This window comes from Sceloporus undulatus, chromosome 6, assembly GCF_019175285.1.
Source record: "Sceloporus undulatus isolate JIND9_A2432 ecotype Alabama chromosome 6, SceUnd_v1.1, whole genome shotgun sequence".
In the NCBI taxonomy this organism is placed as follows: Eukaryota; Metazoa; Chordata; class Lepidosauria; order Squamata; family Phrynosomatidae; genus Sceloporus; species Sceloporus undulatus.
In genome coordinates, this window is record NC_056527.1 from 162081170 (window position 1) to 162093481 (window position 12312).

At 41.3% G+C, this 12312-nt stretch overlaps 1 protein-coding gene across 2 annotated transcripts; it reads left to right on the forward strand.

The window, feature by feature from the left end:
* The first annotated feature begins 9659 nt into the window (after positions 1–9659).
* BCL2A1 (BCL2 related protein A1) lies at positions 9660–11759 on the forward strand. 2 transcript variants are annotated; one of them, XM_042476359.1, is made up of 2 exons: positions 9660–10313; positions 11004–11759. In XM_042476359.1, exons 1-2 carry the CDS (start codon positions 9894–9896, stop codon positions 11037–11039), a joined length of 456 nt encoding a protein of 151 aa, XP_042332293.1. In that variant the 5' UTR covers positions 9660–9893; the 3' UTR covers positions 11040–11759. The 2 variants fall into 2 exon arrangements, with proteins under 2 accessions (XP_042332293.1, XP_042332292.1); XM_042476358.1 differs by having other exon boundaries at positions 9666–10313; positions 11352–11759.
* The last annotated feature ends 553 nt before the right edge of the window (positions 11760–12312 follow it).

Here is a 12312-nt window from a genome sequence, read left to right on the forward strand (position 1 = left end):
TACTACAGCTAACATCTGAAGGTGTGTGTCAGGCCTCTGAGGACATCAGATCTTTAGGGCATTCTTTCTCTCCTCCATCTTCCTCCCAGCTCTTCATCTTTCTTCCCTGTCTGCTTTTCACGTTCTTTTCTTTCCTTCTGCTGCATTGTGAACAGCTTCCTCTTAAGGAGCATAGCCATGATGTAACCATGAGCATTATGACATGACAGCTTTGTCACTCATCCCTGTCCTATCCTTGTCTTTCTCCTTCTTCCGTCTTCATAAGAGTAGTCAGTGTGGTATCAGAAACTTCCTTTGTTAAAAATAAAACATGTGTTGGCTATGGAGTTTATCACACTGGGGCTGATTTTGGCATTAAAGAGAGATTAAAGCGCATTTAAAGCATCCTGCAAATGGTGAGTAACTGTGCGAATGATTATTACATGCAAATGCACAAATAAAGTGATACTGGAAATGCATTGTCGCTGAAATCCCCAAAGTAAAAAGATGTGCGTTAATGCTTCTTTGTGACCACTTTAATGGCGGGTTTTGTATGATGTGGTGTGAAATCATTTCGTGATATGTGATTTTTCCAGGATGTTCGCGGGATAAACTCTTGATCTCCTTCGTGTGATAAACTCATATGTCGTCAGGTTCAATATCCTGCAAATGCACAATTACAACCAGACCTTGGAAAAATTCCTTTCTGGAACTATGACTCAGAGGTCCAAAAAACACACTGCAGAAATAATCCAGCTTGAGACTGCTTTAACTGCCTTGCCTTGGTGTTAGGAAACCCTGGGAATTGTAGTTCACCGTGGCACCCAATCTCTCTGACAGAGAAGGCTAAACGTCTCGCAGACAGTTCCCAGAATTCACTAGCATTGAGCCGGGGCAGTTATAAAGCAGTCTCAAACTGGATTATTTCTGCAGTGTGTTTTGGACCCAAGACACCCTCCACTGCTTCTGCTTGCTGAGGGTTTCTGCAAGTTGTCGTCAAAAGAAGTACAAGACTTGTGTCCCATTAAACAGATGTCTAGGTATGGTCATGTGCATAAATGTGCATAAGAGCACACTTTTATATACACAGAGAGACATTTCTGTAGGCAATAGAATCAGTACATCGGAGGGGCCTGGCCCACTGTCTGTTTTAACCATCTGAGCTTAGCGACAAACTTCACAGTAACTAAGGAAGATGGGATTGATTTTCCCAGTAAAAATATATTTGGGGGGATTATTCTGGTTTGCGTGTTGGGCTATGACTCTGGAGACCAGGGTTTGATTCCCAGCTCAGCCATAAAACCCACTAGGTGTCCTTGGGCAAGTCACACACTCTCAGCCTCAGGGAAAAGTAATGGCAAACCTCCTCCAAACAAATCTTGCCAAGGGAACCCCATGGGAGGCTTCTCTTTGAGTCCCCAAAAGTCCTGACTTGAAGATACACAACAACAATAGGTCCCTAAATTAATGCAACGTATTTTGGAGAGGTACGGTCTTTAAAGTCCAATTCTCACTCCCTTTATAAGAGGGTTATTATGCCCAATAGAAGTGGGCACTGCTAGAACTGATATGTTGATGATAGGGACTAGGACAAGTTACCCGTATTTTGAGAGCACTGTTTCAGGGATTACAATGCCAAGCAACTTTATTTTAAAATATAGCATTATCCAAAATCCACAAAACAGTGATACCTTTATTGGACCAACCAAAATGCATATTATATATGTTGCAAGATTCCGAAGTGCCACTTGGCTTCTTCATCAGGCAAAGGTATTACAAATCAATGTGAAGTTGAAGGCTTTCGCAGCTGGCATCCATAGTTTTTTGTGGGTTTTTCGGGTGATGAGGCCGTGTTCTAGAAGAGTTTTTTCCCTGACATTTCACCAGCAGCTGTGGCTGGCATCTTCAGAGAATGCCAACATAGTAAAAGAGAACCAAAATGTGGAAGAAGCATGCTCTGCAGTTCTTTGTAATGACCACATCTTGCTTAATTTGCAGAAGCATGATTCAGGGCAGATCTTTCCTTCCAGACAACATCCCTGCTATTGATCATTCCTGGCATGCACAGAATTATGTCAGATCCTCCTTTCACAATGAGGAACCAGGGAAGGAAATGTTATTGCTTCATTCAAAGAAGGACAAACCAATGTAGTTGTCGCTGCTAAAAAGCTTTGGTTAACTGAGATGTATGTCATCCTTTAAGTCTTGCTGGATCTCTTTCTCCCCCATCCCTTTTTTTTTTCCTATGATGGTTTGGGGGATCTGGGAAGAAAAGCTGAAGCTTGTAAATCCCAAATGAGAATAGTCTTAAAACAAAATTCAATAGCAACTTCAGCAACAACATCCAACACCATTCTCTGAAGCTGCAGCAAACAAGTGTGCTCCATCTTCAGTGTATGGCATCCTTTCAAATATTTAAACAGGGCTATTGTATCACCTCTTAACCTTCTCTTCTCCAGGCTAAACAGCTCCCTAAATCACTCCTCCTGGACCTAGGGCATGGTTTCCAGACCTTTCATCATTCTGGTCACCCTCCTCTGGATACTCTCAGAAGAATATCTAAAGACAAGCATAAGATTGAATGATCAAAGATTCAAAGATTCCCATATGTAAATGGTGCTGATCCTCCCAGCCCTTTATAAATGAGCAGGAGCCCAGGAGACACCTCTTTGGTAACTGTGTGCAGCCTACCAGCCAGTCATCCACCTGAGCCCACCTCTCCCTACCACCGATTCGATATCATCCCAACTATAGGGTCATATCACTTAAAAGGAAGAAAAGCAATAACAAGTAATGTTGGCCCTCTGTTTTCGTGGGGGTCCATTCCGGACACACATACACCCCACCATGAAATGGAGACTCACACATATTCAAGCCCCATAGGCTTGAATGGAGCAAGTGCCCGCAAGCGTGCGTGGACCTTGTGCCCCCGGGGTGCACCCCACTGAGAATAACGGAGGTCACCCCTCTGTGAATATTCGAGAACGCGAATCTTGATCCGTTGGGAGAAGCGGGAAAATACAAATAAACTTCTTGTTGTTGTTGTTGTTATTATTATTATTATTATTATTATTATTATTATTATTATCTTAAGTCCACATGAAAGAAGAGGTGACTGTGCATTTCTATACCGCTTATCAGTGAACTAGCACTCCCTAAGCAGTTTACAAGCAGGGTACTCATTTTATCAACCCACAAAAGGATGGAAGGCTGAGTGGACCCTGGAACCCTCCTCTAGGATCATATTGACAATCTTAAAAATTGCCTTAAAGCCCTCTGACATATTTAAAAAGGAGCATTTTTATGGTCTCTCCCTTTCATCAGCTGCTTGTTGTTTCTTTAATTAGAGATGGCAGGTACTGCATGTGTTAATTAGAGATGCCAGAGATTGAATTTGCAGTTGTCAACATGCTATGTTCTTCTTATGAATGCAGGCATGCAGTTATGGCCAGATGTGTTCATCTGTGGCCTGGCGATGAAAGTTGAATGACATTGCTGAAGAAGGCTATGCCACCCCTTGCCCTCAGGCAACTCTCTGAATTGGATTTCCCAACAATTAATAATTCTTTGTCTGTATTCATTTTGTTGTTGCTGCTGTGTGCCTTTGGGTCTTTCTTCCTCACTGATAACTTTGGTCACATCTTGATCACACACTCTTGAAGTCGCTTGATCCCATTTGTTCTGGTTTTCATCTGGGACATGTTGTAGTGTAGGGTATAAAATTGTAATAGATGGCAAGAATCATTGGGTGGGTTTTTTTTAAATATCCTATGCTTAAACTGCAAAATAAGAAGCCAAAAATTAAGAAGTACTGCTACCTTTGCAAAAAAGATGATTGAAGGACTGTGCTGTGCTTATCATTAACAGGGAACTGCTTTGCTTGCTGGAGAGATCCACGTCTGAATCACTTTTGACTGAAAATTAGTAATAAGCCAGTTTGTTCTCTGAGTTGAAATCATGGTGCCAGTGATTTGAGATCTGGGTAAAATGTTGGGGTAGGTGGCAATCTGAGAGTATCTAAGGCCCCATACAGACAGGCCAAAATAAAGCTGCTTCGGGTCACTTTGGAGGTATGCTGTTTAAATGATGCATGCATCCTAAGAGTTCAGATGCTGCACCAAAGGTGCGCTCCAGTCATTCGGACTGGATCATGCCTTTGGCGCAGGTACAGACTCTTAGGACACATGCATCATTTAAACAGCATACCTCCAAAGTGACCCGAAGCAGCTTTATTTTGGCTTGTCAGTATGGGTCCTTAGACAAAATGCCACCAGAAAAAGAGAACTACAACTTGGCTCTTATGTAAGGTGTGTTGTTTGCCTTCAAGTCGTATCTGATTTATCATAACCCTAAGGTGACTCTATCATAAGGTTTCCTTGGGAAGTTTCTTCAGAGGGGGTTTGCCATTACTATCCCTTGAGGCTGAGAGAGTGTGACTTGCCCATCGTCACCCAGTGGGTTTCCATAACCAAGCCAGGATTTGAACGCTGCTCTTCAGAGCCATCAAATGTTCTGTACAGTGGGCCCTTGGTATCCGCTGGGGTTTGGTTCCAGGACCACTCATAGATTCTCAAGGCCCTTTATATACAATGGCAGAGTAAAATGATATCTTTATATAAAATGGCAAAATCAAGGTTTGCCTATTGAAATCCATATATATTTTAAGTATTTTCAAACAGTGGATGTTTGAATGCGTGGATAAAAGATCCATGGATAAGGAGGGCTGACTGTAGTAAGACCAAAAGAAAAGAAACATGAAAGAAGCAATGGAAAAAGCAAGAGGTTTATAAATGGAAAATGACAGATGTCTCCTTGTAACATTCCACGAACGAGGCAGAATGATTGCACAATAAAAACGTATTATGGAATCACCCTCGGACTCTTTTTAAGGTAGTTAAGGGTGAAGAAAACCCTCCTTGCAAAAGGGCAGATTAGAGCAGGAATTATCGAAGCAATAAACCTGCACCTGGGAGATGCCTCTTTTATTACACTCATATACTTTAGAAAAAGTAAATTATTTAGCTTATAGAATTTGTTAAACTTGTAGCGGTGGGGAGATGAGAGCACTTCATAAGAGCCAGGAAGGATAAAAGCTTTGCCGAAACCACTGCTGCAACAACCACGACAAGACCAAAGTCTGAACAAAAGGAATACAGGTAGTCAATGCGTTCCTGAGCATGACTTCTTTAACAGATGCCAGAGGCAGGAATAACATGGAAGGAATAGAGGGAGGTTCCTACACCTTTAAAAAGCAGAGTAGTCTTAACGTATTTCAGCAAACGTTTTCTTCCAAGCTGACAATATGCACAGGTGAAACGGAACAACTGGTCGAGGGAAGCGTCGAAGAAGTGAGCAAAAACATTTCCAATCTTCAAGAGATCACCTGTCAGTTTCTTCCAAAATAAATCCAGTTAGGATTTTTTCCCCTTTCGCCAGCATCCACTTTTCTTCTGATTTCCATTTTGGTAGCCAGTATGCTATAGTGGTTTGAGCACTGGACTACGATTTTGGAGGCCAGGGTTCAAATCCCAGCTCAGCTTTGGGCAAGTCACACTCTCTCAGCCTCAGAGTGCAGCAATGGCAAACCTTCAGTTGCCAAGAAACCCTGTGATAGGTTAGCATTAGGGTACCCTAAATCAGAAATGACTTGAAGGCACACAACAACAACTACAGCCAAACATACAGACCTATCAGGGTTGTGTGGGTTTTTTTAACATCCTGGGGGGACCATATGAGACACATTGTCCACATTGTCATATTCCCTCTGTTTTGTTGGTCCTTGCATGCTCAATAAGGGTTTTTAAGGCAGCTGCTGTGTTACCTGGCTTAACAAGACTACATGTGAAAGGGATCTAAGAATCCTAGTACAGGGTAGACCACAAGTTGAAGATGAGTCAACAAGGTGATGCAGCAGCTAAAAAAGCCAATGCGATTCTAAGCTGTATCAATAGAAGTATAGTGTCTAGATCAAGTAATAGTGCCACTCTATTCTGCTTTGGTCAGGCTTCACCTGGAATACTGTGTCCAATTCTGGGCACCACAATTCAAAAAGGATATTTGAGAAACTGGAGCATGTCCAAAGGAGGGCAAAGGGTCTGGAAGCCATTCCCTACGAGGAGAGACTTATGGAGCTGGGTATGTTTAGCCTGGAGAAGAGACAGTTGATATGATTGCCCTGTTTAAGCAAAATCTTACCAGAATCCTTGTCCAGCTAAGCTTTATTGCTTTGTTTTCAGCAGGTATACTATTGCAACCTGATACTGAAGGCTAGTGTTTCTTCTCTCGGCCATGGAAACTCACTCGGTGACCTTTGGCAAGTCACACTCTCTCAGCCTCAGAGGATGGCAAAGGTGAACCCTCTCTGAATAAATTTGTGCCAAATAACCCTGTGATGGTTTCACCTTAGGGTGGCCATAAATCATACATGACCAGAAGGCACACAACAGCAAACAATACATTACTGGCTTGCACACACTTACTTGTTCATTGCTGCTGCTAGGTGGCAGTGCTGCACAGAGTAAGGGAACACAAAGCTTGCAACTACATATATGACTCTTTAGCAATATATATATACCACTGTACTGGTTTCATTACGGATGAGTAGACGTAATACTCAAGTACTGGGTACATGTGGGCCATTATAAACGCTTCTTATGCAAGGCATTGTTCATAAACTCAAGCCTTAATTTGGGGTTAGATTCCCAAAGCTCCAGTTTTTATTGGCAGGTGTCAAATCCTGAGCAAAGAGTAGCATTTCAGATTTTATGAGCTTTCTGAATGTTTGTGTGCGTGGATGAGAGAGATTTTCATTAACATTAAAAGTCTGCTTTTAGATGTTTGCTGATGTTGTCGTGCGTGCGTTCAAGTATTTTCAACTTATGGCAACCCAAGGCAAACCTATCATGGGCTTTTCTTGGCAAGTTTCTTTGGAGGGGGTTTGCCATTGCCATCCTTTGAGGCTGAGAGAGTGTGACTCAGACGTATTCATCATTAAACCGGAAGAAAAAATGCACAGTATTGTATGAGTAAATGTAATCCCTGGACCAACATCCAGGGCCAGGTTATTCTTTGGTTCCTAATCATGTTTCTTTTTATTTCTTCTCCTTCTATTTAAATACCCAGCAACCGTTTGTACAATTTGCACAAGAGTTCCTCTGAAACACTTTGGGATATATGACTAGTTGAAGGATAACTTGGAGAAATGCTCATTTTTCCCCTCTGCAGCAGGGAGAAAACTAAAACCCATATTCATCCTTGCATACAAGCACCAAATGGCTGTGAATTTGCATTCCCTTCTTCTTTTTGCAATTCACTTTGATGTACAGGTAGACAGATCCAGTGGGAACAGGAGCTTAGTTACTGTAATAATCCAGTTGGACTCCTGAATTAGATCATCCTGGCAATAAAAGAGGCTGTTAAACTAAGTTTTAATCACTGCTATTGGTTGTTTATGGAATGATTTATTGGAAAAGGGAACACTGGGAAATTCCGACTTCATATTATGTCAATATGTTCCCAGCTCAGGGCACAGCATACTTATCTAACAAATGCAGAACTACCTGAACGTATTTATTACATTACTACACTGTTTAGGGATGTGCTTCTCAAAATTGTTTGTTCCCACAGAATAATTGTTTCTCCCTGTAGGAATGCCTTCCAAAAGTGTTCAGCATTTGAAGAAAACATTTTTGCTAGTTGGAGAAAGTCCATCCCATCCTTCCCTCTATGGCCAGCCAGGTAGTGACAGTGGGAGAGGGGCAGCTGAATATCACACAGCAATGGCTCTAACAGCTGATAATGGATATAGATGTGTCTTGCTCAGCTGGTTTTCCCTGGCACAGCCATAGCAAGGAGGATCATCTGTCACTTGCTGTGTTCTGTCACTAGCTATGTTGTGAGCCATACTTTGGTCAAAGGCCATAAATAAAATTAATATGTTGTGAGCCAGTGTGGTTTAGTGGATTGAGTGCTGGTTGGACTATGACCCTGAAAACCAGAGTTTGAATCCCCCGCTGGCCATAGGTGACCTTAGGCAAGTCATGTTCTCTCAGCCTCAGAGGAAGGCACTGGCAAAAATCCTTCTGAACAAATCTTGCCAAGAAAACCCCGTGATAGGCTTGCCTTAGGATCACCATAAGTTGGAAATGACTTGAAGGCACACAACAACACCCCAATGTTCTGCTAGCCAGTGCACAATTTTGTAGGCATCCTCTAAGGCCTGCCAGGTGACTTCCTGCAGTCCTGGAAAATGTCATTATTGCCAGTCATCAGCTATGTGATAGATGCTATCAAAACATAGTTGATGGCTTGCCTTAGGATCCTCTCTCAGCTATGTTATAAGGGTTGGGGGAGATGTATCTGGGCAGGGAGTTGGTGGGAGTGTAGAATAAAATAAACAAATGGAAGCCTCTCCTTTTTCTTCCTACTGAGCCTTGCCCCAATCCTGCCATCTCTTCCACTGAGCTCCAGTGTTTAGTAATAAAATTTATTCAGTCTTTGACCAGTATAAAAACAAAATCAGAGCTCCAGTGTTTGAAAAGGATGCAGGCAAACACCACAGCCCATTTTTGCCAAAAGGCAGAGGTTTGGGGTGCAGTGGTGTCACCTCTCCCCTAAAGTGCCACCTGGTGCTATCTGCACTCCCCTGATCCACTTAGTGACATCTCTAGAGACTGAAAGCATATGCATAAAATGCAAGCATTGAAATGAACAGTGGGACCTTGGTATCCACTGCATTTGGTTCCAGGACCCCCATGGACACCAAAATGCATGGGTATTCAAGTTCCATTATATACAATGGCATAATAAAATAGTTTCTATTATGTCAATCAAGGTTTGCTTTTAGGAATTTTTAAAAAATATTTTCAAGCCATGGATGGTTGAATCCATGGATGCAGAATCCATAGATGCAGAGAGCTGTGTGTGTGTGTGTGTGTGTGTGTGTAATGAATAATATATAATATAATATAAATCAGATATCCATAGGATTGCACTGTCAATTTCTGACAAGTAATAATGAAATACAAATATTGGATTTTACTGTTGCATTCTCCCCCCTCCTCCTTACCTTGGGATGTGACTGTAATCTTGAATACTGGTACTAAAATATATTTATCTACTTGGAATCAAACCTCAGTAAGTTTATAGATGATTCCTTCTGTTGTATTCCATGTACAGTATACAGCTTCAGTCCTTATTCAGATGTATAGAAAATTATTTATGGCATTGATTTATTAGAACAGTTTGCATCATATTCTTATATTTCACATTAGTTAAATTAAACCACACCTTTCCCCCGGTGTGTTCAAAATGGCATACTTGGCAGCCTCCATGTTATCCTCACAAGAAACCTGCAAAATGGATCCAGCGGAGAGATCAGTGAGGACTAGAAACTGGATCATCCAACTTCTAGTCCATCAGTTTAATCACTACAAAGCGCAAGAGGGCAAATCACTGTCTTAAGGCACATTGAATCTAATATTTGACATGGGAAAAACATCAATGGCAGAGGAAGGAAAGGGGAGGGGGATATTCAGTTACATCACAGACCAATTGTCCCAAACGTGGGATTGAGTCATTTGATTTGGAAACTTCCCCCTTTCTGCATTGAGAGGAACAGTAAATCATTTTAGGGGAAGTCTAGGCTGCAGCTTGGTCCTCCCCACCTACATCATCACGGGGTTTCATTTCCAGTCATAAGATTCATGTCAAAGTACACGTAGGTCCGTCTAACGTAATGGTTTTTGCTGAAACTGTGGCAATGAAAATAAAATTCCACCAGCCCTCCAGTGAGGAAACTACGAAGTTAGAAAAGCCGGAGGTACTTAGTTTAGCTGTCAAGTAACAGACGGGTCCTTTTTGGCTGCCTCACCAAGGTCAAAGTCTGAATTTGTGTCCTGTGTGCTCATTTCTCAATGGAAAGCAACAACTTCCTTTACGTCTACAACTTGGTCCAAGGTTACTTGAAGCATGTTTGCCAAGAACCAGCCCTTGAACTGACCCTGAGCAAGCCTGCCCAAGTTTTACGAAAAACTGCATCTTCGCTTGGGCAAGAAGTCGAAGAAAGCCTCAGACTGTATTTGGACTCATTGGAGATCACTTCTGTCGATGATGCCCGGCGAATCTTCGGTCAAGTGATGGAAACGGAGTTTGCCGATGGGAATATCAACTGGGGACGGATTTTGACCATATTCCTGTTCGGAGGAATTCTGACTAAAAGGTTACAAGGATGCGGAGTCCCTTTGACAAAAGAAAATATGGACCAGATTTCTCATTTTATGACAGACTATATTGTGAACACCAAAGCAAAATGGATCAGTGAAAATGGAGGATGGGTAAGTTTTCAGCTTGGTCACCCTTTACTAGGTTCTCGTCTCCGATCTGACGTTCATTTTTGATAGGCTGAGATGTTTGACTAAAAGCCCATGGAAATATAGGGAAATTACATTCAATTGTCCTATGATAGTTATGAAATGCTGCACTGGCTTTTCCACTGTGCTTGTATTTATTTGCAATGCTGAATTTTTGTCCTACTATCCCCTTTGTTGTTCTGTACTGTGCATTTATGTTGGTATTTGGTAGTTGGTTTACTATTTCTTTGTATGCCATCCTGATACTTTTACAGAGGGATGGCCTAAAAGCCTTTCAGATAAATATCAAATGATTTACTTGTGAAATGCAATGAGAAGCCCAGCATGTGGTGTGCATGAATGAGCATGAATGGATATGAATGAGGTCCCTGTCAAGAATAGCTTACTATAAAGTAGCAATCCTACCATGCACATTTAGCTTAGAGTAAGTCCCATTGAACTCAGTGCCACTTAGTCTACGATCAGAGAATTAAACTTCTAGGAGGCATTTATCTATTAAAAACCTCTTACCAGTCTTTCCATCTTTAATGGGACCTTCAAGACAGTTTATAGTCAGCATAAGGTCTCATATTAGATTGACTTTTGGCTGCTTTGTGGAGGATACAATGGTGGCGGCGGGGATGACTTTAGTTTTTTTGATATCTTTTCCTACAGATAAAAATACTGTATTCAAAAAGATACCTAGTATGAAAAAGCAACACCTCTTCCACCTCCAAAAATCCATTGGGTTAAAGCTGGTAATGAACCAATTGGCCCAATCACATCCCATCAAATGCCTGGGAATGACTCTATATGGACTATTTAAGGAAGCACATAAAAAACCCCAAGTGCACATTGTTGCTGTTCTTGCATGCCTTCAAATCATTTCCAACTTATGGCGACCCTAAGATGTGCTTCATCTCTCCTGATATAATGTGGGCCCTGAACCAATGGCATCTTTGATGGGGGGGACGGGGGTTGAATCTTAATCAGAATGTTATCATCTTTTCTTTTTACCTGCAGGACAATGGCTTTGTCACAAAGTTTGAGGACCAAAGTTCCTGGCTGTCTTTGCACAACGTGAAGTCAAAAGTTATGGCTGTTTTTTCATTCTTCAGCCAATATTACTGAGGAAACTTGGTTAATGCTCCCGTAATGATATTGCTCTACATTCAGATCTTGGAAGGGTCCCTATGCCTAGAAAACCGAGACTGCTGCACTGAGCCAGAGAGCACTTCTTCTTCTGTTTCTGATCTTATTTATATGCTATTTATTTGTATATACTTTTTGCATTGTATTAAAAATGCCGCAGCCGATCTGACTGGTAATAAATCAGGTCTGGTATCACACAATGTACAAACAATTTATATCAGATTTCCTATTAATTATATAAAATATTTTCAAACAATCAAATTGCAGTTGTCTTGACATTTTCCCCATCTGTAACTATTAAAGCTTGTAAGAGAGTTATTGCAGAGTTGCTTGAAAAATATGTTGCTAGAACTACAAAACTTTATCACCATCTGGTCTAAACTGTGAGAGAAAGAGGTTTGTGACTTAGGGTTGCCAGATGCCCCTTCCTTATGGTATGCCCCTATTTGAGGGCCAGAAAGTTTGTCCTTATAGTGTGGGCAGGCAACCCTTATTATAAGGAATGTCCCCTATTTGAGAGTTGAAATATATATATATTGAGCAAGGTGCAAAAGAAAGAAAGAAGAAAGATTGATACTCATATTTTGGGCTCTTCAGAAAGACAGAATGCAATTTATGAATATGGACAATATGCTAATTTTGCAGAGAAATACACATCTAAGTTAACTATAATCAATACTTTTATTTGGAACTTAGTATTTCATTTGGTATTTAGGTAAAATACAAACTTGTGTTTATAGCTGCTTCATGACTGTCTACCTGGCATGTCACAAATTGCTTTAACAAAAAAAAACCCAAATGCAACATTAATGTGATTCCTTTCCTGAATATC